Source organism: Coregonus clupeaformis, chromosome 2 (genome assembly GCF_020615455.1).
Source record: "Coregonus clupeaformis isolate EN_2021a chromosome 2, ASM2061545v1, whole genome shotgun sequence".
Taxonomy (NCBI): Eukaryota; Metazoa; Chordata; class Actinopteri; order Salmoniformes; family Salmonidae; genus Coregonus; species Coregonus clupeaformis.
The window spans coordinates 21,217,793-21,243,956 of record NC_059193.1 but is presented as its reverse complement, the minus strand read 5'-3'; the positions used below and the strand labels follow the sequence as shown (position 1 = coordinate 21,243,956).

Sequence of the window (26,164 nt, the reverse complement as noted above, 5' to 3'; positions counted from 1 at the left end):
CTCGCTATCTCCGCAGTGGCGCCTAGTACGAGGAGTGCGTTTGATTGTTGAGAGCCTCAATGGCGGATAGAGCGGGACAGTGGCTTTGAGGACAATAACATCTCGGTACTTCTCTATTTGTGGCGTGACTTGATCCGCCGTTTATTCCCGTGTATCCTACAGAAGAGGGTACTCCGGTGCATGCAGCAAAGTTGCGGTAGGCTTAAATCTGTCACATAGGCCGATAAAACCTGGCTAGCTAGCTAAGTGCATCGGAGTTGTCAACAGAATACAGCGAAGGAAGTTGCTATTTCAATTCATGGTGGCTAGTTAAATATGGGGGACTCTCTTGAACTGATTGGGAAGCGACTTCTACTGCTCCTCAACGATGGCAGGTCCGCAGCCGGACCCGAAGAGGAGCAGTCCACCTGGACTCGTGACTGGCTCCGGGGGACCGTCCGGGCGGTCAGCGTCATAGGTTTGGCCAGCCCAGGGGTAGAGGTGAGCGGAGGAGAGGCGACAACAACAGCAACTGCGGGGCTGACGGTCAGTGTTTACATGTGAATAAAGACAGCTGGCGTTAACTAACAAGCTAATAACCTGACTACGTATTTAACGAAACTGATTTCAGCAGAAAAATAAAAATATTTCACCTGTTGTCTGTGCTTTGCTGGCATTATCTAGCCAACGCATTTTAGCTACCAAAAGGTAGTCAATGGGGGCCGCTGTGTTTCGCTTGCCCTGATAGCAGCTGCCCCCATACTCTATCCCGAGGATTTTGGGCCTTTGACAGATTTTGTTGTCAGCTAGTTAGCTAGCTAACCAATTTTAACATAGTATCCAGAATTAAAATCATGTGCCATAGCCTCATTAAAATGTTGATGTCAGTCTAAAAGGTTTGCATGCCTCAAATAACCAAATGTAGGCTAGATATTGTTTGGTGATATGTAGCTAGGCCGAACAGTAGTTTAGCCGGTGTAATTTGTTGATGCATGCATTATCTTGCACCATTTGATGACAAGGCAGGCCTGCACCAAAGCAATTGCCAAATCCAAATTTTAGAAAGGGACCGGTGTTGGTTGGAGTAGTTAATCCAGATTATGCGATTTTCAAGGAAGTCTCCAGGACCATTCTTGGAAAAGGCTTTTTAATAGGTGCAGATGGTTGCCACAGAAACCTCAGTGCTCTCCACTCAGCCCCAGCTCTTGTTCTTGTTTCTGTTAGGTGTCTGTCTATGGGGTGGGCTGGTTGATGTTACTGGCTGTAAATGTGTTTGTTTTTGCGTTTGCATGGACTAGCCTACGTTTGCGTTGATCATCATAATAAACACAATGTATTCTCTGCAGCTTCTCAGGTCTTGGTAGGAGGGCACTCTTTAAATCACAGCAGTTGTTTCTCCTCTCTCACATAACCACACCGTTAAAATCCACAATGCTGTACTGTTTGGCTTTGTATGCAGAGTGAGTCAGCAAGTTTCACATTTAAAATGGGCTTTTGCTTACAACTATATCTTGCCCCTTGAGTAAATCATTAACCCATATAAATGCAATCCATTGTTACATTGTAATCGTTATCAATAATGTTGCTCTAGGCTACTTATTGAGATGAGGGGTTAATGAGAAGGGGAGACTGGTTTGGAATTGACAAGCCTATTTCTAATGATTGACTTGTCTTCCTGATAGAGATGGCCTTGCTTAGACTTGGAGGAGTAGATGGGCTGTGTTTGTGAGCCAGTGCTGCCCGGGCTCTGCTGACTGTGTGATCCTACCAAGGCCTGTCCTGCTGACTCTGTCTGTCTGTAGCCTGTATGTTGCGTCTTTTTTCCCATCAACCAAATATTGTGTGTTTGTCTCACCTCTGCTCTTTTGAAAATGGCCTCTGAACATGTCACCTAGCCTAAGTTAATATAGCTAGTCTTACAGAAACGGCACCACTCTCCCACCATCTTTCCCCTCCATTTTCTTCCCCATCCTGTAGGTTTTTGTGGAGTTTGAGGACTGTGCGTGGCGCAGGCGCTCCTGGGTACAGGTGTATGGGGAGGAGGTGAGAGCTGTACTGGTAGAGAGTGCCATTGTCTGGGCTAACTGCAGTGAGCCCAACCAGAACCACCCTGCAGCTGGAGTAGCCTCTGGGCCAGCCCTGGTGAGTAGCCACCTCTCTGGGTTAGGGTTGACCTAATCTCTCCTGGAAAGATTCTGCGTGTAAACTGAGAGAATCAGTCAGGACTGAATAGGATGTGTAGGGTAAGAGGAACAGTAGTTATGGTGTTTCATCTCTGGTTATTTGGACAAATCACAATTTTGCAGGTGTTAGCATATTTCGGAAGGGGAGGGGACATTCGGCCCGTAAACTTGCAAAGAGAGACGTGAGTTCCTCGTTCTCTTAACATGTTTGGACCCAGAACTTAATCGACCAGCTGACCCATTACGTGAGTCTTTATTTCTGGGTTAACTGAGAATTAGGGTTTACCATATCCTGTTTGGACTATAATATGATGAGCTAAGCAACTGATCTGACCCTGGACCAGTTACCATCAGCATGATCTGGGGTGTATTCACTAGAGAGGACCATAGCAAAAATAAATCGCTACGAAAACAATTGTTTTCAGGTAGTCCCTCCCTGTTTCGTTCTCTTTGGTTCCTTGTGAATGCCCCTGGTGGGGGAGGGTATTGGGTCATGGTTAGTTCAGAGGGTGTATGTGATATATGTATGCTCTCCCCTCTCTCACTTACCTGGCTGGCTCCCTGAGGCACACCTGCACCTTGAAGTGAGGCCAGACCAGCTGGTGGAAATGCAGTCGTCCTAGCAGGGGATGTCTTTAGGTCCTGTTAGATTTACATAAGAGGGAGAACACACACACAGCAACCTGCTGCTCTTTTCTATAGAACAGTTCAACATGGGCCCTCTTATGGTTTGCCAGATGATAAGATCATTAGAGATATCAGACTCTCATTCTCCAGCCACTCCACCATTTAAATCAGATGGGAATGTTATATAATATCTCAGCCTTCAAATTTAGTGGATCTTGTCCTAGCGATGTTCCTCTTCCCCTGCTAGGCGTTCCGGTGTCTAGTGGACCGTGTGGGTCTGGGTTCCCTGGTCCCAGTGGAGTTCTTTGGGAGCAGAACCCTGGACTTCCTCCCTGATGGGAATTCACTCCAGAGATTTGAGGTGGGCTTACATTGCTCAAAGTCCTGTGTGTCAACTTTCATCTGACGTGTGTATTATACTGGAGTGTGTTATCACTGTGTGACATGGTCTCTCCCTCTGTAGGCAGAGAAAGACGTGAGGCACTCTCTCTTGCTGGAGCAGCCTTCTCTGCAGGCTGCAGTGTCCAGCTGGCACAGTGACTTTGAGCTCCAGGAGATCCTCAGGAAGGGTGAGTCTATTAGACTATCTATGGAATGACTTGAAACCTATTGTACAATGACCTGTGTACGGTGCACGTTGACTTTCCTCCTTCCTTTCATTGCTCACCCATGTTCTCCTACATTGCACTCCTCAATACTGACCTTTGCTAGACTCTACTTCTCAATACTGACCTTTGCTAGACTCTACTCCTCAATACTGACCTTTGCTAGTCTCTACTCCTCAATACTGACCTTTGCTAGTCTCTACTCCTCAATACTGACCTTTGCTAGTCTCTACTCCTCAATACTGGACTTTGCTAGTCTCTACTCCTCAATACTGGACTTTGCTAGTCTCTACTCCTCAATACTGGACTTTGCTAGTCTCTACTCCTCAATACTGGCCTTTGCTAGTCTCTACTCCTCAATACTGGCCTTTGCTAGTCTCTACTCCTCAATACTGGCCTTTGCTAGTCTCTACTCCTCAATACTGGCCTTTGCTAGTCTTTACTCCTCAATACTGGTCTTTGCTAGCCTCTACTCCTCAATACTGGTCTTTGCTAGTCTCTACTCCTCAATACTGGTCTTTGCTAGTCTCTACTCCTCAATACTGGTCTTTGCTAGTCTCTACTCCTCAATACTGGACTTTGCTAGTCTCTACTCCTCAATACTGGACTTTGCTAGTCTCTACTCCTCAATACTGGCCTTTGCTATTCTTTACTCCTCAATACTGGACTTTGCTATTCTTTACTCCTCAATACTGGACTTTGCTAGTCTTTACTCCTCAATACTGGACTTTGCTAGTCTTTACTCCTCAATACTGGACTTTGCTAGTCTTTACTCCTCAATACTGGACTTTGCTAGTCTTTACTCCTCAATACTGGACTTTGCTAGTCTTTACTCCTCAATACTGGACTTTGCTAGTCTTTACTCCTCAATACTGGACTTTGCTAGTCTTTACTCCTCAATACTGGCCTTTGCTAGTCTCTACTCCTCAATACTGGCCTTTGCTAGTCTCTACTCCTCAATACTGGCCTTTGCTAGCCTCTACTCCTCAATACTGGCCTTTGCTAGTCTTTACTCCTCAATACTGGACTTTGCTAGTCTTTACTCCTCAATACTGGACTTTGCTAGTCTTTACTCCTCAATACTGGACTTTGCTAGTCTTTACTCCTCAATACTGGCCTTTGCTAGTCTCTACTCCTCAATACTGGCCTTTGCTAGTCTCTACTCCTCAATACTGGCCTTTGCTAGTCTCTACTCCTCAATACTGGCCATTGCTATTCTTTACTCCTCAATACTGGCCTTTGCTAGTCTTTACTCCTCAATACTGGCCTTTGCTAGTCTCTACTCCTCAATATTGTCCTCTCTTCCCACTTTTCACTCCCACCATAATATCCTTCTGGCACACTAGTCTAGGTGTAGGAGTCTTTAACCCTTGTCCTGCTGGTGTGTCTCCAGGCTCCTACACCGTCCAGGGCCGGAAGGTTCAGGTATACCAGTGTGAGTTTGAGGAGCACTGGGCCCTGGGCCTGGTCTCTCGGCACGACCCCAACTCACACATCATGGAGATTACCATGGACCAGGTACACACACACACTGCCTGGATGTGCTTTTACTATTACCTCTCTGGATGTGTTGTTAATGTCCCAGATGTGTTGATGGTTGTTAGCTACGTGTTGTTAATGTCCCAGATGTGTTGATGGTGTTAGCTACGTGTTGTTAATGTCCCAGATGTGTTGATGGTGTTAGCTACGTGTTGTTAATGTCCCAGATGTGTTGATGGTTGTTAGCTACGTGTTGTTAATGTCCCAGATGTGTTGATGGTGTTAGCTACGTGTTGTTAATGTCCCAGATGTGTTGATGGTTGTTAGCTACGTGTTGTTAATGTCCCAGATGTGTTGATGGTGTTAGCTACGTGTTGTTAATGTCCCAGATGTGTTGATGGTTGTTAGCTACGTGTTGTTAATGTTCCAGATGTGTTGATGGTGTTAGCTACGTGTTGTTAATGTCCCAGATGTGTTGATGGTGTTAGCTATGTGTTGTTAATGTCCCAGATGTGTTGATGGTGTTAGCTACGTGTTGTTAATGTCCCAGATGTGTTGATGGTGTTAGCTACGTGTTGTTAATGTCCCAGATTTGTTGATGGTTGTTAGCTACGTGTTGTTAATGTCCCAGATGTGTTGATGGTGTTAGCTACGTGTTGTTAATGTCCCAGATGTGTTGATGGTGTTAGCTACGTGTTGTTAATGTCCCAGATGTGTTGATGGTTGTTAGCTACGTGTTGTTAATGTCCCAGATGTGTTGATGGTGTTAGCTACGTGTTGTTAATGTCCCAGATGTGTTGATGGTTGTTAGCTACGTGTTGTTAATGTCCCAGATGTGTTGATGGTGTTAGCTACGTGTTGTTAATGTCCCAGATGTGTTGATGGTGTTCGCTACGTGTTGTTAATGTCCCAGATGTGTTGATGGTGTTAGCTACGTGTTGTTAATGTCCCAGATGTGTTGATGGTGTTAGCTACGTGTTGTTAATGTCCCAGATGTGTTGATGGTGTTAGCTACGTGTTGTTAATGTCCCAGATGTGTTGATGGTTGTTAGCTACGTGTTGTTAATGTCCCAGATGTGTTTATGGTGTTAGCTACGTGTTGTTAATGTCCCAGATGTGTTGATGGTGTTAGCTATGTGTTGTTAATGTCCCAGATGTGTTGATGGTGTTAGCTACGTGTTGTTAATGTCCCAGATGTGTTGATGGTTGTTAGCTACGTGTTGTTAATGTCCCAGATGTGTTGATGGTTGTTAGCTACGTGTTGTTAATGTCCCAGATGTGTTGATGGTGTTAGCTATGTGTTGTTAATGTCCCAGATGTGTTGATGGTGTTAGCTACGTGTTGTTAATGTCCCAGATGTGTTGATGGTTGTTAGCTACGTGTTGTTAATGTCCCAGATGTGTTGATGGTGTTAGCTACGTGTTGTTAATGTCCCAGATGTGTTGATGGTTGTTAGCTACGTGTTGTTAATGTCCCAGATGTGTTGATGGTGTTAGCTACGTGTTGTTAATGTCCCAGATGTGTTGATGGTTGTTAGCTACGTGTTGTTAATGTGCCAGATGTGTTGATGGTGTTAGCTATGTGTTGTTAATGTCCCAGATGTGTTGATGGTGTTAGCTACGTGTTGTTAATGTGCCAGATGTGTTGATGGTGTTAGCTACGTGTTGTTAATGTGCCAGATGTGTTGATGGTGTTAGCTACGTGTTGTTAATGTGCCAGATGTGTTGATGGTTGTTAGCTACGTGTTGTTAATGTGCCAGATGTGTTGATGGTGTTAGCTACGTGTTGTTAATGTGCCAGATGTGTTGATGGTGTTAGCTACGTGTTGTTAATGTCCAGATGTGTTTTAGGGAGAGGAGACTCAGGTGGTGGATCCCCGGGTAATACACGTGATGCTGGCTGAAGATCACTTTGATGAGGTAAGTTGGACGAAGTATACAGTCCCATTCCCCCCTCTTGCTTTTGTTTTAAAGGATTTTGTTGTTGGTTGACTTGGGTAATTGTTCTGCACACCCTTATCTAATCCCTTTACATTGATCTCTTCCTGTCCTCGGTCAGAAAGGGAAGAATGCTCGGCGGAGGAAGGAGAGCGACGGAGTGAAGGGCGAGAGTGGCCGTAGACGGAGGACAGCCTCGGAGGGCGAGGAGGACGTGACCCTGAAGCGCTTTAAGGGGGCGGGAGAGGGAGCAGCGGACGGACAGAACGGGAGCGGCTCCACCAAGGCCTCTGAAGAAGGGATGGTAACATGGGGAGCGGAGTTAGCAGCTGCAGGAGGAGGAGGTAGAGTGAACAGCACTACCAACAATAACGTCAGTTCCTCCGAAGTCACACAGGGTTACGCCTCCCCGAACAGCACTTCCTCCCAGATGGACCAATCAAACGCTCCACCTCGCTACATCAAGGAGAACGGACGTGTCCTCTCCACACAAGACAGACAGGGGTCCGCTGACTCCACCACCACAGCCACCCCCACTCCACCCCCCCTCAAACCAGCCCCCTCCCCCTTCTCCAACACCTCCTTCCCCTCTCTGGGCCAGATGCCCAGCCTGGTCCCTGGAGCTCTAGCCCCAAAACCCACCCCAGCAGGACCCACCCCAGAGAGAGAGGAGCCATCCCAGTCTACCTACCCTAAGATGGCTGCCCTGGTCTCCCCTGGCCCGGTGACCATCTCGTCCCCATCTCAGGCCAGTGCCCCCAGCGTGGCTCTCTCTGCCTCCCTTGGCTTCAGCCCCAAACCCCCCGCCTGGACAGGAACAACCAACCAGTTGGAGGTGAGTTAGTAACACTTTACATTACCATGGTCTTATACCTTACATAGTAATTGCTAACCACCATTGTTCTGTCACTAATATCCTATATTTCTTCCTCCCGCTCCTCAGGGCTCTAAGACTCTCATCCTGGCTGCGGCTGGGTTCCGGCTGCCCCAGTCCAAGCCTGCTGGGGCTTCTGTGTTCGGAGAGGTGAGCTCCAAGACCAACACTTCCTCCAACACAGCGTCAGCCTCCCAGGATTCCTCTAGACCCTTCGGATTTGCCTTCGGAGGCACCAAGAACAACAAGGCCCAACCGCAGCAGCAAGATCAGAACTTATTCTTCCAGTGTATGACAGGTCAGAAGACTGCCCAGAACCCTTGTGGTCCTACCCAGAACCAGACTCCAGGTCAGTGCCAGTCTAAGGACACCAACTACTTCACAGCAGTGTCAGAGAGCTTGAGTAAGAAGCCTCCTAGCCTGTTCAAGTCTTCTGTTCTGGCCCCGTCATCAGCTGGCCTGTTTAGCTCAGCTACAGCTCCTCTCAAAGAGCAGTCCAAAGTGCCTGAGACCCAGCCGGCAGGCAACGGAGTGCTCAACAAGCCTTTTGCAGGGGACAAACTCTCGCCTTCCTTCAGCAGCGGCTCTGGGGGGATGAGGTGCTCTGGTCTGGGCATGGGGACGATGGACACCCCCCTGGCTCCAGCCTCTGGAGCTCTGGGTGGTGCTAATAACAGGAGTGGCACTAACGGTGTAGCGGTGGGTGGCTTCGGCACCATGACAGACAGCCACCAGAACCTGTTCCTCCAGGGCTCCAAGGAGCCCTCCAACCCCTTCCTGGCCTACGGGGAGAAGCTCTCCCACAGCCCCTTCAGTGGCAAACCAGCCCCTCTGGAGCCTGAGACTCTGGGCTCTTCTTCGGCCTCGGAGAGCAAATCCAACCTGTTCACCATGGCCGAGCCGCCCAAGGGCATCCTGTCTTCCCCCTTCGCCACCCTCTCAGCTGCCGCTGCCTCCAGTTCTTCCTCCCCAGCCCCTGGCCCTGCCTTCACCCAGAGGCCCCAGTCAGTCACCTCCTCCAAGCCCAAGGAGGGTTCCTCCACAGGGGATCAGGGCTCCTCAGCTGAGGGTGGTTCTCTGGATGATCGGCCCAGCTCCACCTCAGGCTTCCCCATGTTTGGGAGTGCAGTCCCTGGAGGGAGTGGTGAGAATGCACCCATGCCTTTTGACCAGGGCCAGGCCCAAAAGTTTGCCCTGGAGGAGCGAGGTCAGGCATCTAAACGGGACTCTGACTCCAGCGACAACAGCGACCTGTCGGACCTAAGTGAGACAGAGGAGGGTCTGGAGAGAGGCCATGCCCCTGGGGGCCTCGCAGGGCCCGTCAAGGAGGGAGCCATGCTGCTGCAGAAGGGTAAAGGGCCCGGGGTGGCCAAGAGCCGGCCACGCAACAAGCCCTTCAAAGGTAAGACCTGGAGCCTCCGGATATTAGCAGTATGTAAATGAGATCCTCCATCATGCGTAACATGTCAGTCATCGATATCATTCGATTTTGGTCATGATCATGAAACGTTAAAAGGTAGACTCAGCTAAATGAGGCTGCCACGAGCAGCACCGCAGATATTGAGATGAGCGAGATGCAAGACTTCTCTCAAACAGTCACACACAGCATCTGCGCATGTGCACGGGTTCGCTTCACACCGTTCAGAGTGGTAGCCAGGGCACCAAAACAGCAGAGGAGTTGAGCCTCATGCTTCAACGCTCTTAGATGTTGTGGAAATTGACCCACTATGCTGTTTACTTTCTGCATCTACGTCATATCGCTGAGTGGTAAAATTGCTGACCAACTCTTCCCTGAGGTTTTGACTACCCCTTACTACACGCATGAATAGGTTGCATGGTTCTATAGCCCTTCATGTTGTAGGTCAACTCTTTTGTGTTGTACAGTGGGCCAGTCAGTGCTGAAGGACATGATTAAGGTACGTCGTCTGAAGCAGTCAGGAGAGTCGTTCCTGCAGGACGGTTCCTGTATCAACGTGGCGCCCCACCTCCACAAGTGTCGCGAGTGTCGCATGGAGCGCTACAGGAAGTACCGGGAGCAGGAGCCTGACGACGATGACCCCAACGTGGCCTGCCGCTTCTTCCACTTCCGCAGGTACGTCTGTCTGTGTGTGTTTATACCAAAGACTGTGTGTGTGTATGAGAAATGGGTTGTGGTGTGTATCTTCTTCTAAGTAATGGTACATCAGTCATTTAATCAACCTCCATCTCAAACGTTTTCTACACTCTCATCTAAAACATACGACCTGCCCTCATCTAACCTTTGACCCCTACCCAGGCTGGCATTCACGCGTAAGGGCATCCTGCGTGTGGAGGGCTTCCTGAGCCCCCAGCAGAGCGATGCCATGGCCATGGGGCTGTGGCTGCCCTCCCCGGCCGTACAGGAGGGCCTGGACCTGGACACCTCCAAGTACATCCTGGCCAACGTGGGAGACCAGTTCTGTCAGCTCGTCATGTCTGAGAAGGAGGCCATGATGATGGTTGAGCCTCACCGTGAGTAGTCTGACACTTGTTCAGTGTGTGTGTAGCCTTGTATTTTTGATGTGTGTTTGTCTCCCCATCACATATTTTATTGTTCAAATCCAGATCTCTGTGACAGTTGACCTTACTTGGCAGGCATACTGCTGCAGTGGGTTCACTACAAACCAAACGGGGAGGGACCTACCTGAAATTTGTCTGAACCTGAACTCTCGTTTTCCATTACAAAGTGTTTTGCTACAGTGTGCATTAATAAATAAACCCCTGCTGTTTTGCGTTGGTTTCAGTAAGGTGACATGCGTACCCTGTGTCTGTCTGTGTTCTCTTCTACAGAGAAAGTGGCGTGGAAGCGTGCGGTGCGCGGCATCAGGGAGATGTGCGACGTATGTGAGACCACCCTCTTCAACATCCACTGGGTCTGCAGGAAGTGTGGCTTCGGGGTGTGTCTGGACTGCTACCGGCAACGCAGGAACCGCCCTATGGATGGTGAGAGTCATAGAATTCCATCCAAAATCTTTAGAACATATAGAATGTGGATTGTAGGATCTCTATGGTGACTCCACACACAGGGACATACTGGGGTATGTTATTGTCCAGTTCAACTAAACTCAGCAAAAAAAGAAACATCCCTTTTTCAGGACCCTGTCTTTCAAAGATAATTAGTAAAAATCCAAATAACTTCACAGATCTTCATTGTAAAGGGTTTAAACACTGTTTCCCATGCTTGTTCAATGAACCATAAAAAATTAATGAACATGCACCTGTGGAACGGTCGTTAAGACACTAATGGCTTACAGATGGTAGGCAATTAAGGTCACAGTTATGAAAACTTAGTAGAAAGGCCTCTTTCGTGTCCTGACTCTGAAAAATACCAAAAGAAAGATGCCCAGGGTCCCTGCTCATCTGCGTGAACGTGCCTTAGGCATGCTGCAAGGAGGCATGAGGACTGCAGATGTGGCCAGGGCAATAAATTGCAATGTCTGTACTGTGAGACGCCTAAGACAGCACTACAGGGAGACAGGACGGACAGTTGATCGTCCTCGCAGTGGCAGACCACGTGTAACAACACCTGCACAGGATCGGTACATCCGAACATCACACCTGCGGGACAGGTACAGGATGGCAACAACAACTGCCTGAGTTACACCAGGAACGCACAATCCCTCCATCAGTGCTCAGACTGTCCTCAATATGCTGAGAGAGGCTGGACTGAGGGCTTGTAGGCCTGTTGTAAGGCAGGTCCTCACCAGACATCACCGGCAACAACGTCGCCTATGGGCACAAACCCACCGTCGCTGGACCAGACAGGACTGGCAAAAAGTGCTCTTCACTGACGAGTCGCGGTTTTGTCTCACCAGGGGTGATGGTTGGATTCGCGTTTATCGTCGAAGGAATGAGTGTTACACCGAGGCCTGTACTCTGGAGCGGGATCGATTTGGAGCTGGAGGGTCCGTCATGGTCTGGGGCGGTGTGTCACAGCATCATCAGACTGAGCTTGTTGTCATTGCAGGCAATCTCAACGCTGTGCGTTACAGGGAAGACATCCTCCTCCCTCATGTGGTACCCTTCCTGCAGGCTCATCCTGACGTGATCCTCCAGCATGACAATGCCACCAGCCATACTGCTCGTTCTGTGCGTGATTTCCTGCAAGACAGGAATGTCAGTGTTCTGCCATGGCCAGCGAAGAGCCCGGATCTCAGTCCCATTGAGCACGTCTGGAACCTGTTGGATCGGAGGGTGAGGGCTAGGGCCATTCCCCCAGAAATGTCCAGGAACTTGCAGGTGCATTGGCGGAAGAGTGGGGTAACATCTCACGGCAAGAACTGGCAAATCTGGTGCAGTCCATGAGGAGGAGATGCACTGCAGTATTTAATGCAGCTGGTGGCCACCAGATACTGACCCCCCTTTGTTCGGGGACACATTATTCAATTTCTGTTAGTCACATGTCTGTGGAACTTGTTCAGTTTATGTCTCAGTTGTTGAATCTTGTTATGTTCATACAAATATTTCCACATGTTAAGTTTACTGAACATAAACGCAGTTGACAGTGCGGACGTTTCTTTTTTTTGCTGAGTTTACATACAGTGTTTGGCCTGGACTGCTCTTTCTTTCAGTGATGTTTGTTTTGAAGAAGTGAAGATTGAGCTGAAAGGGGAGTGTGTATAAATGACTCTTCTATCACTTGTTTTGTCTCTCAGAGGTGGACGAGGGGCCTGATGACGAGGTGTTCTCCTGGTTGAAGTGTGTAAAGGGCCAGAGACACGAGCCTCAGAACCTCATGCCCACACAGATCATACCTGGAACAGGTAACATGATCATAACTATAGGAGCTTAGAACTAGGGCCTTCATGTTTGTTGAATAAGAGTACTGATCTAAGATCAGTTTTCCCTTTAAGATCATTATGAATCAGATTATTATGGACAGGGAGGACCTGATCCTAGATCATCATTCCTTCTCTGAGATGCTATGTGGAAACGGGCCCAGGTCACATTGTCTGGAAAAATTCCCAGCCCTAACTTGACATCCAACATGTATGTGTTGTATCTCTCTCCATAAGTCATCCCATGTTGACTTATCTCTCCCACAGCTCTCTATAACATAGGGGATATGGTGCACTCAGCCAGGGGCAAATGGGGCATCAAGGCAAACTGCCCCTGCACCAGCCGGCACCACAGGCCCCTAGTGCGCCCTAGTGCCCCCAATGGCATCTCACAGGTACTGCATCCTCGTGTCTTCGAACGTCGTACCAAAACATAATGTATAACATTTACACATATTTCTCACGTGTTTTAAATGTTGGTTGTCAGGAGCTTTATTAGAATACAATATAATGCTAATATTTCCTTTTGGCTGTCCCAGCAGTCTGCAGTCTCTTCCAGCACGGGGAGCAGTGGTAGTGGACCAATCACAGGTGGCGGGGGGCCAGCAGGTTCAACCACTCCTAAGCCAGAGGGGGCGGAGATGACAGTGGTCAAAACAGAGCCTACTTCCACCACAATGTCATCAGAGGGGGGAGGAGTTGGGGTTGATACTAACAGGGCCAACAGTACCAGCGCCCCCCCTAACCCTGTCCAGACCCCCACCCCCAAGGACCCCCGCCCCTCCACCGGTGAGGGCAACTCCACCGCTCTGCACTGGCTGGCAGACCTTGCCACTCAGAAAGCCAAGGTGGAGGACACTAAAGGTGAGAGGGCCAGGAGGACAGCATGTCTTTCACTACATCAAATTGTATTTGTCACATGCGCTGAATACAACAGGTGTAGACCTTACAGTGAAATGCTTACCGTATTTTCTGCACTATAAGGCGCACCGGAGTATAAGCCGCAGCAGCTAAATTGAATGATATTGAATGATGTGTACATATATAAGCCGCACTGGACTATAAGCCGCAGGTGTTTTAATGTTAAATTACCATATGTAAGGGTTCGTGCACAGAGGGGATTGTCGGGAAAGAGACAAACTGTCTCGCTCTCGTAATGTCTGTCTGTCTTGCTCTCGTTCTGTCTCTCGTTCTGTCTCTCGTACCACTCTCGGTTCCACTTTTCCTTTTGCGCGCTACCTGTCTCACTCTTTTCCGGCCTCCAGCTTTTCCTGCTGGAGCCCGCCGCTTAAAGGTGGGGGGTGCGGACCGGTCATAGAGCCCATAGAGTTAAAGTTGGTGGACTGTAACCTGTAAAATCCATAGATTTAGGAGGTCTTCTAGTGGCCATTAGCTGTAAAAATCCATAGATTAGCCGCACCGTTATATAAGCCGCAGGGTCGAAAAATTTGAAAAAAGGCGCGGTTTATAGTCCGAAAATTACGGTACTTAGAAGCCCTTAACCAACAATGCAGTTTTTAAGAAAAATAAGTTGTTAAGTAAACAATAGATAAGTAAAAAATAAAAGCGGTAAAATAACAGTAAAAGAGATACATCTTATCTCTGTTCTACGTCATATTCTGGTTGGTACTCTAAATGTATTGTACATGTGTTAATATGAGAGGATCTGTGAGGTATCTAACCATCCTCTAACCTTGTCTCCTCTCCTGTCCACCCCTCCAGACTCTGGGTCGCTTCGCTCGGTGAAGGGCCGGGACACGCGCTCTCCCTTCGGCCTGGACTCGTTCAGCGCCCTGTCCAAGCCTTCGTCCTCCTCTTCTTCCTCCAGTCCTAAGTTGTTCAACAGCCTGCTGCTGGGCTCTAGCAACACCCAGGCCAAAACAGAAGGCTCCAGCCTCCGAGACCTGCTCAACTCTGGCTCCGGGAGGCTCCCCCAGGGCCCCGGAGACTCTGGAGTACCCTTCCCCTCTGTCTTCTCCACCTCAGCAGCTGTGAGTGTCTGTCAGCTTGCCACAGTAGCTAGGATAATTCAGATTTCAGAATGCTCATATTAGAGGATCATTCCAGAATTCATAGAATCTACACACAGTTCTAGTTTGTGTCCCAAATGCCACCCTATGCCCTATATAGTGCACTACTTTTGATCCCTATGGGAGCCCTAGGGCCCTGGACTGCATGTTTAACCCCTCCTCCTCTACCTCCATCAGGGGGACAAGATGAAGGGCAGCCTGCCTAACTTCCTGGACCATATCATTGCCTCGGTGGTGGAGACCAAGAAGGCGGAGGGCCGTCGTTCGGGGGAGGGGGGTAGTGAGCTGGGCGGGGTGGGCCGCAGGGACGGGGTGATGGGCCTCAGTGTGCTGGACCCCCACACCTCCCACTCCTGGCTCTGTGACGGACGCCTTCTCTGCCTGCAGGACCCCTCCAACACCAACAACTGGAAGATCTTCAGAGAGTGCTGGAAACAGGGCCAGGTGAGAGACCTTTCTGGGGGGTAGAAAATAGATGTGAGTGATGTGGTGTGAGTCATGTAGTAATATGGTGGTGTGAGTAATATGGTGGCATGAGTAATGTGATGGTGTGTGTAATATGTAGTAATATGGTGGTGTGAGTAATATGTAGTAATATGGTAGTGTAGTAATGTGGTGGTGTGAGTAATGTGGTGGTGTGAGTAATGTGGTGTGAGTAATATGTAGTAATATGGTGGTGTGAGTAATATGTAGTAATGTGGTGGTGTGAGTAATGTGTAGTAATGTGGTGGTGTGAGTAATATGTAGTAATGTGGTGGTGTGAGTTTGGGCTGCCGCGGTCACGAAATCTCGTCAGCCGGTGATTGTCAAGCAAATAACTGTCGGTCTCACTGTAATTGACGTTAATTAACAAACACATTTAGCATCTCCTAGCTTCCCCACACAGCCTACAAGCCACTGATGCAGACCTTTTGGAACATCTACATTTTAAAAAGTCCAATAAATCCATGTAATATAGCCTACACCTTAACAATAAATCCATTATTTATTTTAGACAGGTCTAAAGAAACATGATATGAAGAAAATGCAACAATTTTCAAAGATTTTACGGAGTTACAGTTCATATAAGGAAATCAGTCAAAAAAAAATTTAAGTTAGGGCCGTGGATCAGAAAACCAGTCAGTATCTGGTTTCACCACCATTTGCCTCATGCAGTGTGACACATCTCCTTTCGCGTAGAGTTGATCAGGCTGTTGTTTGTGGCCTGTGGAATGTTCTCCCACTCATCTTCAATGGCTGTGCGAAATTGCTGGATATTGGTGGGAACTGGAACACGCTGTCGTACATGCTCAATTGATGACATGTCTGGTGAGTATGCAGGCTTATACCTGCCCATACCATAACCCCACCGCCACCATGGGGCACTCTGTTCACAACGTTGAAATCAGCAAACCTCTCGCCCACACAACGCCATACATGCCGCCATACATGCCATCTGCCTGGTACAATTAAAACCCGGGATTCATCCATGAAGAGCACACTTCTCCAGCGTGCTAGTGGCCATCGAAGTTGAGCATTTGCCCACTGAAGTCGGTTATGGCGCTGACCTGCAGTCAGGTCAAGAACCTGGTGAGGACAGCCGAGCATGCAGATGAGTTTCCCTGAGACGGTTCCAAATTCTCTAAAATGACGTTGGAGGCGGCTTATGGTAGAGAAATGAACATTTGATTCTCTGTAATCCGCTCTGGTGGACATTCCTGCAATCAGCATGCCAATTACACGCTCCCTCTACTTCAGACATCTGTGGCATTGTGTTGTGTGACAAAACTGCACATTTTAGAGTGGCCGTTTATTGTCCCCAGCACAAGGTGCACCTCTGTAATGATCATGCTGTTTAATCAGCTTCTTGATATGCCACACCTGTCAGGTGGATGGATTATCTTGGCAAAAGGAGAAATGCTCACTAACAGGAATGTAAACAGATTTGTGTACTATTTGAGAGAATTTCTGAAATATTTTATTTCAGAGAGAGAAAGAGACGCACTTTGGCAATATGTATATTGTTACGTCATGCCAATGTAATAGATTAGTTGGGGGTGAGGTTTGGAAGAGGGGGGTGTGCAGTGTGAAAGATGAGGGGTGAGAGAAGTTGATTATGTTTGAACCCTTTCCCTCCGTCTCTCCAGCCGGTGCTGGTGTCTGGTATCCATAAGCGTCTGAAGGGGACTCTGTGGCGGCCTGAGGCCTTCAGCGAGGAGTTTGGGGACCAGGATGTTGACCTGGTCAACTGTCGGAACTGTGCCATCATCTCTGACGTCAAGGTTCGAGACTTCTGGGATGGCTTCCAGGTCATCTCCAGTAAGTAATGGGATTATTCATTCGTTCATCTATTTACAGTGAGGGGAAAAAAGTATTTGATCCCCTGCTGATTTTGTACGTTTGCTCACTGACAAAGAAATGATCAGTCTAATTTTTATGGTAGGTTTATTTGAACAGTGAGAGACAGAATAACAACAAAAACATCCAGAAAAACGCATGTCAAAAATGTTATAAATTGATTTTCATTTTAATGAGGGAAATAAGTATTTGACCCCCTCTCAATCAGAAAGATTTCTGGCTTCCAGGTGTCTTTTTTATACAGGTAACGAGCTGAGATTAGGAGCACGCTCTTAAAGGGAGTGCTCCTAATATCAGCTTGTTACCTGTATAAAAGACACCTGTCCACAGAAGCAATCAATCAATCAGATTCCAAACTCTCCACCATGGCCAAGACCAAAGAGCTCTCCAAGGATGTCAGGGACAAGATTGTAGACCTACACAAGGCTGGAATGGGCTACAAGACCATCGCCAAGCAGCTTGGTGAGAAGGTGACAACAGTTGGTGCGATTATTCGCAAATGGAAGAAACACAAAAGAACTGTCAATCTCCCTCAGCCTGGGGCTCCATGCAAGATCTCACCTCGTGGAGTTGCAATGATCATGAGAACGGTGAGGAATCAGCCCAGAACTACACAGGAGGATCTTGTCAATGATCTCAAGGCAGCTGGGACCATAGTCACCAAGAAAACAATTGGTAACACACTATGCCATGAAGGACTGAAATCCTGCAGCGCCCGCAAGGTCCCCCTGCTCAAGAAAGCACATATACAGGGCCGTCTGAAGTTTGCCAATGAACATCTGAATGATTCAGAGGAGAACTGGGTGAAAGTGTTGTGGTCAGATGAGACCAAAATCGAGCTCTTTGGCATCAACTCAACTCGCCGTGTTTGGAGGAGAAGGAATGCTGCCTATGACCCCAAAAACACCATCCCCACCGTCAAACATGGAGGTGGAAACATTATGCTTTGGGGGTGTTTTTCTGCTAAGGGGACAGGACAACTTCACTATATCAAAGGGACGATGGACAGGGCCATGTACTGTCAAATCTTGGGTGAGAACCTCCTTCGCTCAGCCAGGGCATTGAAAATGGGTCGTGGATGGGTATTCCAGCATGACAATGACCCAAAACACATGGCCAAGGCAACAAAGGAGTGGCTCAAGAAGAAGCACATTAAGGTCCTGGAGTGGCCTAGCCAGTCTCCATACCTTAATCCCATAGAAAATCTGTGGAGGGAGCTGAAGGTACGAGTTGCCAAACGTCAGCCTTGAAACCTTAATGACTTGGAGAAGAGCTGCAAAGAGGAGTGGGGAAAAAATCCCTCCTGAGATGTGTGCAAACCTGGTGGCCAACTACAAGAAATGTCTGACCTCTGTGATTGCCAACAAGGGTTTTGCCACCAAGTACTAAGTCATGTTTTGCAGAGGGGTCAAATACTTATTTCCCTTGTTAAAATGCAAATCAATTTATAAAAAATGCGTTTTTCTGGATATTTTTGTTGTTATTCTTTCTCTCACTGTTCAAATAAACCTACCATTAAAATTATAGACTGATCATGTCTTTGTCAGTGGGCAAACGTACAAAATCAGCAGGGGATCAAATACTTTTTTCCCTCACTGTATTCTGCTGATTCATTCACTCACTCATTTATCTCTCTTTCCAGAGCGTCTGAAGGGTAGTGATGGTCAGCCCATGGTTTTGAAGCTGAAGGACTGGCCTCCTGGAGAAGACTTCAGAGACATGATGCCCACACGGTTTGATGATCTGATGGACAACCTCCCCCTCCCAGAGTACACTAAGAGAGACGGCCGTCTGAACCTGGCCTCCCGCCTGCCCAACTTCTTTGTCAGGCCAGACCTGGGGCCTAAGATGTACAATGCTTATGGTGAGAGAAACCTTACAGACTAACACTGGGATCCCATAGCTGGTCAATAGATAGCTAGTTAGCAATGGCACCAATGACAGCATCTCTGATCTTAGTCTCTTCTTCTTTCCATCTATCACTACCCCCACATCTCCCATCTCTTTCCGTCTCTTGCCACTATCATCCGGCTTTGTCTTCTCTCCCTCCCTCTCAGGTCTGATGGAGACAGAAGACCGGAGTGTTGGCACCACCAACCTGCATCTGGACGTGTCTGATGCCGTCAACGTTATGGTGTACGTGGGCATCCCTGAGGGAGAGGGAGACCACGTCAAGGGTGAGTAGGACCAACACCCTATCACACAGTGAGGCAGAACATATATTCACACAGCACAGCTTACCCATTACAGCATTGATGTACATACACGAAACAATGTAATTGTTAGCATGGCTAGCAATTTAGCACAAGTGATCACACCGCTACTCACACAGACATCAGCACCTCCATCCAGCAACACTCATTAATGATTGATACTTTTTTTAATGATACATAAATGGTGGTCCTTGGATCTTTGTCCTTGGACAGTCATGTTTTTATTCCATCCAATGCTGCACTATCTTTGGGTTTGTTTAATTGATTTTCAGGAGTATCATTATGACAGATTTAAACACCTTACATCTAAAGGAAGTGTAAAAAAACAAAAAGTGAAACTGAAAATATTTTGAATAAAATTAAAACCAGTCATGTATAATTGGATTTGAGGTGCTCCCAAGTATTTTAAAGGAATATCGATAGGTTGACCAAGATCAAATACTGTATTGTCCCATTGAACTAAGAAAAGGAAGCCATTCCTCAGCATTGAGACAGAACAATGGTGTAAATGTTCCATTTTAGCCTGTCAGTCACTCCTGTGGCCTCTCCCAGGTTTCCCACGCTGGGCCTGTATCCACCAAGTGTCTAAGGTGTGCTAATCTATATCATCTCATTCATTATGATCTAAAAGGCTAAACTGATCCTAAATCAGCACTCGTACTCTGAGATGCTTTGTGGATACGGGCCCTGGACTATATCACTAGAGGCCTCTGACTAGCCCAACCCCCCCCATGAATCAATGGACATGAGCCTGGTGGAAAGACCCTCTCATGGGTCTCACATGTTGATTGTGGTAACATTTCTTGTTCACAGAGATGGATATCGCTGGATGTAAAGGTCTGTGCATTTTTATAACATTATCACCTCCTTAGCATGCCCTTCTTGACTAACATCCTCCTTTTCTCTCCTCCGCCACTCCCCCCCATGTCCTTTCCCCCATGGGGTCGGGGCCAGAACACTAAGGTGGTGCCATCCATTTAACAGCCTTTGTGGTTTATCTGTGGTCTGAGTGGGATCTGCCTGTGGTCTTCTACACTGTGTAGACATGACCTTCATTAACCCACGGCTAGCCAGAGTCAGTCAAACCCTGTTTAAAACCTTTTAAAACACAACTTATTATTGTTAATGTTTTACGCTGGTAGACGCTAATAGTTTTTTACGCTGGTAGACGTCAGTCGTTTTTTTTCTTCATGTATTGCATCTTCTGTTGTCTGGGATAACTGGTGTTCTGGCCTTGACTGTTGGAGATTGGCATCTAGAGCTGCCTAGCATGGAGGAAAGTCGGACCAAACAAGCTCACGCTCATCTAGTCTCTCGCTCGCCCACACGCACATCTCTCGCTCGCCCACACGCACATCTCTCGCTCGCCCACACGCACATCTCTCGCTCGCCCACACGCACATCTCTCGCTCACCCACACGCACATCTCTCGCTCGCCCACACGCACATCTCTCGCTCGCCCACACGCACATCTCTCGCTCGCCCACACGCACATCTCTCCCTCGCCCACACGCACATCTAGTCTCTCCCTCGCCCACACGCACATCTAGTCTCTCCCTCGCCCACACGCACATCTCTCGCTCGCCCACACGCACATCTCTCCCTCGACCACACGCACATCTCTCCCTCGCCCACACGCACATCTAGTCCTCGCCCACACGCACCTCTCTCCCTCGCCCACACGCACATCTCTCCCTCGCCCACACGCACCTCTCTCCCTCGCCCACATGCACATCTATCGCTCGCCCACACGCACATCTCTCCCTCGCCCACACACACCTCTCTCCCTCGCCCACACGCACCTCTCCCACACACACACGCATCTCTCCCTCGCCCACACGCACATCTAGTCTCTCCCTCGCCCACACGCACCTCTCCCACACACACACACACACACCTCTCCCTCGCGCACATCTCTCCCTCGCCCACACGCACCTATCGCCCACACGCACATCTCTCGCTCGCCCACACGCACATCTCTCGCACGCACATCTCTCGCTCGCCCACACGCACATCTCTCGCTCGCCCACACGCACATCTCTCGCTCGCCCACACGCACATCTCTCGCTCGCCCACACGCACATCTCTCGCTCGCCCACACGCACATCTCTCCCTCGCCCACACGCACATCTCTCCCTCGCCCACACGCACCTCTAGTCTCTCCCTCGCCCACACACACCTCTCCCACACACACACACATCTAGTCTCTTCCTCGCCCACACATCTAGTCTCTCTCTCGCCCACACACACACACTAGTAGTTCCCTTAGAGATAATGTTCAATCAGTGACTGGCTGGTGTTTGCTCATCCCTGTCTGTTTGGTCCTGCAGAGGTGATGACCACCATCGAGGAGGGTGACGTGGATGAGATTACCAAGAGGAGGGTGTATGAGGCCAAGGAGAAACCCGGGGCGCTCTGGCACATCTACTCTGCCAAGGACGCCGAGAAGATCCGCGAGCTGCTCCGCAAGGTCAGGGATCACCGTCACCACATTCATTGTAATGCATATCTGGACATTCATTTTTGGTCTATGCATTATCTCTGGGAAATGGTCAGGGAAGAAACTAAAATGGTTGCTTGGCTTTTTATTGTAGTTCTACTGTTCCCATGAGAAGTCCCAAATTGACCCCTATTCCCTATAGTGCGCTACTTTTGGGCCCCTATTCCCATAGGACTGGTCAAATGTAGTGCACTATATAGGGCAGGGCTCTCCAACCTTGTTCATGGAGAGCTACCCTTCTGTAGTTTTCACTCCAACCCTGTTCCTGGAGAGCTACTCTCCTGTAAGTTTTTGCTCCAACTGGGGTTGGAGTGAAAATCTACAGGAGGGTAGCTTTCCATGAACAGGGTTGGAGTGAAAACCTACAGGAGGGTAGCTCTCCAGGAACAGGGTTGGAGTATACACCTACAGGAGGGTAGCTCTCCAGGAACAGGGGTGGAGTATACACCTACAGGAGGGTAGCTCTCCAGGAACAGGGCTGGAGTATAAACCTACAGGAGGGTTGGAGAGCCCTGTTATAGGGAATAGGGTGCCATTTAGGACATAGACATTGTCTCTCTGATATACCATTAGCATGTTACTATGCTTTACCATTAGCGCGTCACAGTGCTTTACCATTAGCACGTCACGGTGCTTTAACATTAGCGCGTCACGGTGCTTTACCATTAGCGCGTCACGGTGCTTTACCATTAGCGCGTCACGGTGCTTTACCATTAGCGCGTCACGGTGCTTTACCATTAGCGCGTCACAGTGCTTTACCATTAGCGCGTCACGGTGCTTTACCATTAGCGCGTCACGGTGCTTTACCATTAGCGCGTCACGGTGCTTTACCATTAGCGCGTCACGGTGCTTTACCTTTAGCGCGTCACGGTGCTTTACCATTAGCGCGTCACGGTGCTTTACCATTAGCTCGTCACGGTGCTTTACCATTAGCTCGTCACGGTGCTTTACCATTAGCTCGTCACGGTGCTTTACCATTAGCGCGTCACGGTGCTTTACCTTTAGCGCGTCACGGTGCTTTACCATTAGCGCGTCACGGTGCTTTACCATTAGCTCGTCACGGTGCTTTACCATTAGCGCGTCACGGTGCTTTACCATCAGCATGTCTTTCCCCTCTGACTGTGTCAGGTGGGCGAGGAGCAGGGCCAGGAGAACCCGCCGGACCATGACCCTATCCACGACCAGAGCTGGTACCTGGACGGGGTGCTGCGCAGGAGACTGTATGAGGAGTATGGTGTGCAGGGCTGGGCCATCGTACAGTTCCTGGGAGACGCCGTCTTCATCCCCGCCGGGGCTCCCCACCAGGTGGGTACTAGGGGAAACACTGGATGTAACAGTGGAGGTTTAGATTGAGACGTTTTGGGTTGTTTAATGGTTACATAGGGCCAGAGGGTACACATGGGGTGTTTAATGGTTACATAGGGCCAGAGGGTACACATGGGGTGTTTAATGGTTACATAGGGGCAGAGGGTACACGTGGGGTGTTTAATGGTTACATAGGGCCAGAGGGTACACATGGGGTGTTTAATGGTTACATAGGGCCAGAGGGTACACATGGGGTGTTTAATGGTTACATAGGGCCAGAGGGTACACATGGGGTGTTTAATGGTTACATAGGGCCAGAGGGTACACATGGGGTGTTTAATGGTTACATAGGGCCAGAGGGTACACGTGGGGTGTTTAATGGTTACATAGGGCCAGAGGGTACACGTGGGGTGTTTAATGGTTACATGGGGCCAGAGGGTACACGTGGGGTGTTTAATGGTTACATAGGGCCAGAGGGTACACATGGGGTGTTTAATGGTTACATAGGGCCAGAGGGTACACGTGGGGTGTTTAATGGTTACATAGGGCCAGAGGGTACACGTGGGGTGTTTAATGGTTACATGGGGCCAGAGGGTACACGTGGGGTGTTTAATGGTTACATGGGGCCAGAGGGTACACATGGGGTGTTTAATGGTTACATAGGGCCAGAGGGTACACGTGGGGTGTTTAATGGTTACATGGGGCCAGAGGGTACACGTGGGGTGTTCCTTTGGCTGTATAATATTTATACTCTTGCTTCTCTCACACACACATTCACTCGTTCTCTCTGTCTTGCCACCTCTCACACTCTTTCAAAAACTAATCTTTCACACACTTCCCTCTGTCTTTCTCATCTCTCCTGGCTGTCCCCCCAGGTCCATAACCTGTACAGCTGTATCAAGGTGGCGGAGGACTTTGTGTCTCCTGAACACGTGAGGCACTGTTTCAGACTGACCCAGGAGTTCAGACACCTGTCCACCACACACTCCAACCATGAGGACAAGCTGCAGGTACACTTCGACTGCCTCCTGAATGACACCCTATGTAGTGCACTACTTTTGAGCAGGGTTCTGGTCAAAAGTAATGCGCTATAACTACACTTCCACTAAATATACAGTGCCTTCGGAAAATATTCAGACCCCTTGACTTTTTCCACATTTTGTTACGTTACAGCCTTATTCTAAAATGGATTAAATGAATAAAAATCCTCAGCAAATTACACACAATACCACATAATGACACAGCGAAAACAGGAATACCTTATTTACATAAGTATTCAGACTTGAAATTGAGCTCAGGTGCATCCTGTTTCCTAAGATCATCCTTGAGGTGTTTCTACAACTTCATTGGAGTCCACCTGTGGTAAATTCAACTGACTGGACATGATTTGGAAAGGCACACACCTGTCTATATAACGTCCCACAGTTGACACTGCATGTCAGAGCAAAAACCAAGCCATGAAGACCAAGAACCCGATGGTTACTCTGACAGAGCTCTAGAGTTCATCTGTAGAAGGACAACCATCTCTGCAGCACTCCACCAATCAGGCCTTTATGGTAGAGTGACCATACGGAAGCCACTCCTCAGTAAAAGGCACATGACAGCCCGCTTGAAGTTTGCCAAAAGGCACCTAAAGACTCTCAGACCATGAGAAACAGATTCTCTGGTCTGATGAAACCAAGATGGAATTCTTTAGCCTGAATGTCAAGCGTCACGTCTGGAGGAGACCTGGCACCATCCCTACGGTGAGGCATGGTGGTGGCAGCATCATGCTGTGGGGATGTTCTTCAGTGGCAGGGACTGGGAAACTAGTAGGATCGAGGCAAAGATGAACGGAGCAAAGTACAGAGAGAGATCCTTGATGAAAACCTGCTCAGGATCTCAGAATGGGGCGAAGGTTCACCTTCCAACAGGACAACGACCCTAAGCACACGGTCAAGACAACGCAGGAGTGGCTTCGGGACAAGTCTCTGAATGTCCTTGAGTGTCCCAGCCAGAGCCCGGACTTCAACCCGATCAAACATCTCTGGAGAGACCTGAAAATAGCTGTGCAGCAGCTGTAGAGAAGAATGGGAGAAACTATCCAAAAACAGGTGTGCCAAGCTTGTAGCGTCATACCCAAAAAGACTTGATGCTGTAATCGCTGCCGACGGTGCTTCAACAAAGTACTGAGTAAAGGGTCTGAATACTTATGTAAATGTGATATCTTTTAAAAATATATATAAATTAGCAAAAATGTAAAATCCAGTTTTTGCTTTGTCATTATGGGGTATTGTGTAGATTAATACAAAAATAAATGTGGAAAAAGTCAAGGGGTCTGAATACTTTCCGAATTCACTGTAGGTCAATGTTGTGAGAAGGAATAAAGGTTTGAATTTATTATCAAATCAGCTAAACAATCAGTATTGTTGTAATGAATTGTAATTTTTATGGGATCTCTGTTCTCTAGGTGAAGAACATCATCTACCATGCTGTAAAGGACGCTGTGGGGACACTGAGGGCCCACGAACCCAAGCTAGCACGCTCTTAGTGCCCGCTACACACACACACACACACACACACACACACACACACACACACACACTATCTGCAGTGATAGAGTAGAGGTGTCAGTGTGCAGAAAGAGAGGGGCTGTGATGTGCTCACACAACTGTTATTTTTGTTGGGGGGGGGTCTATAGTCATCGCTGTTACAACACTCTCTACACGTCTTAGTTGTTTTCCAATTTACTTCTGATCAACGTAGTATTTAAGATCAGAGCGTGTCCTGTTTGTGTGTGGAAGAGAAGGGGAGCCTGTGATGTGAGCTGACGTGCCTTTGGAGTGAGGGGGTTCAGCTTCTCTGTAGTGTCTGACTAAATGTTGTTTTGCGATAACCGTTCACCTGTTTTTGTAGATTTAAAAAAACAACAACTGTTTTCCTTCCACCTTCAGTGGTGGAATTGGGACTTTTGAAAGAAACAAGCATTGAAGGGAACTAGACCAAAGGGTTGTATTTTTTGTTGTCTTATTTTCAATTAAAAGCAAGGACTTACGTGTTCTTTTTTGTGGGGGGGGTGTAATTCAGTTTGTCTTTGAATGCTTGACAGAGCGTGGCTTGGAGAGAAATGTTTCCATTGGTTTGGTCACTTTTGTTGTCCCAAGGTTTGAATAGATTAACTGCAGACTTCAAAACATTGTACAAGGATCACAATTCCAACCGAACAAAAACGACTGGCCGTTAACAGTGTATCAATATATATATTAATGATATTAGCAGTCTGTTTTGATTTTTCAAAATAAAGTTTACAAAAAATACAA

At 48.2% G+C, this 26,164-nt stretch overlaps 1 protein-coding gene across 4 annotated transcripts; it reads left to right on the top strand.

The window, feature by feature from the left end:
* Positions 1-26,164, top strand: LOC123493079 (lysine-specific demethylase 3B-like). 4 transcript variants are annotated; one of them, XM_045226915.1, is made up of 24 exons: positions 1-480; positions 1,957-2,121; positions 3,037-3,150; positions 3,253-3,358; positions 4,788-4,912; positions 6,724-6,792; positions 6,932-7,645; positions 7,754-9,086; positions 9,569-9,776; positions 9,960-10,174; positions 10,493-10,645; positions 12,358-12,465; positions 12,748-12,875; positions 13,020-13,344; positions 14,203-14,471; positions 14,688-14,954; positions 16,637-16,808; positions 18,490-18,711; positions 18,905-19,024; positions 19,874-19,897; positions 21,391-21,530; positions 22,689-22,865; positions 23,741-23,875; positions 25,315-26,164. In XM_045226915.1, the coding sequence occupies exons 1-24, from the start codon at positions 316-318 to the stop codon at positions 25,393-25,395; spliced, it is 5,535 nt and encodes a 1,844-aa protein (XP_045082850.1). In that variant the 5' UTR covers positions 1-315; the 3' UTR covers positions 25,396-26,164. The 4 variants fall into 4 exon arrangements, with proteins under 4 accessions (XP_045082850.1, XP_045082848.1, XP_045082847.1 ...); XM_045226913.1 differs by having other exon boundaries at positions 1-525; positions 13,023-13,344; XM_045226912.1 differs by having other exon boundaries at positions 1-525.

Bases quoted from the DNA above. Each gene is read 5' to 3' on its own strand.
- LOC123493079 (XM_045226912.1), top strand. From the start codon at position 316: ATGGGGGACTCTCTTGAACTGATTGGGAAGCGACTTCTACTGCTCCTC. The intron at 10,175-10,492 runs GTGAGTAGTCTG...TCTCTTCTACAG, and splicing joins GATGATGGTTGAGCCTCACC to AGAAAGTGGCGTGGAAGCGT. The intron at 13,345-14,202 runs GTGAGAGGGCCA...CCACCCCTCCAG, and splicing joins CAAGGTGGAGGACACTAAAG to ACTCTGGGTCGCTTCGCTCG.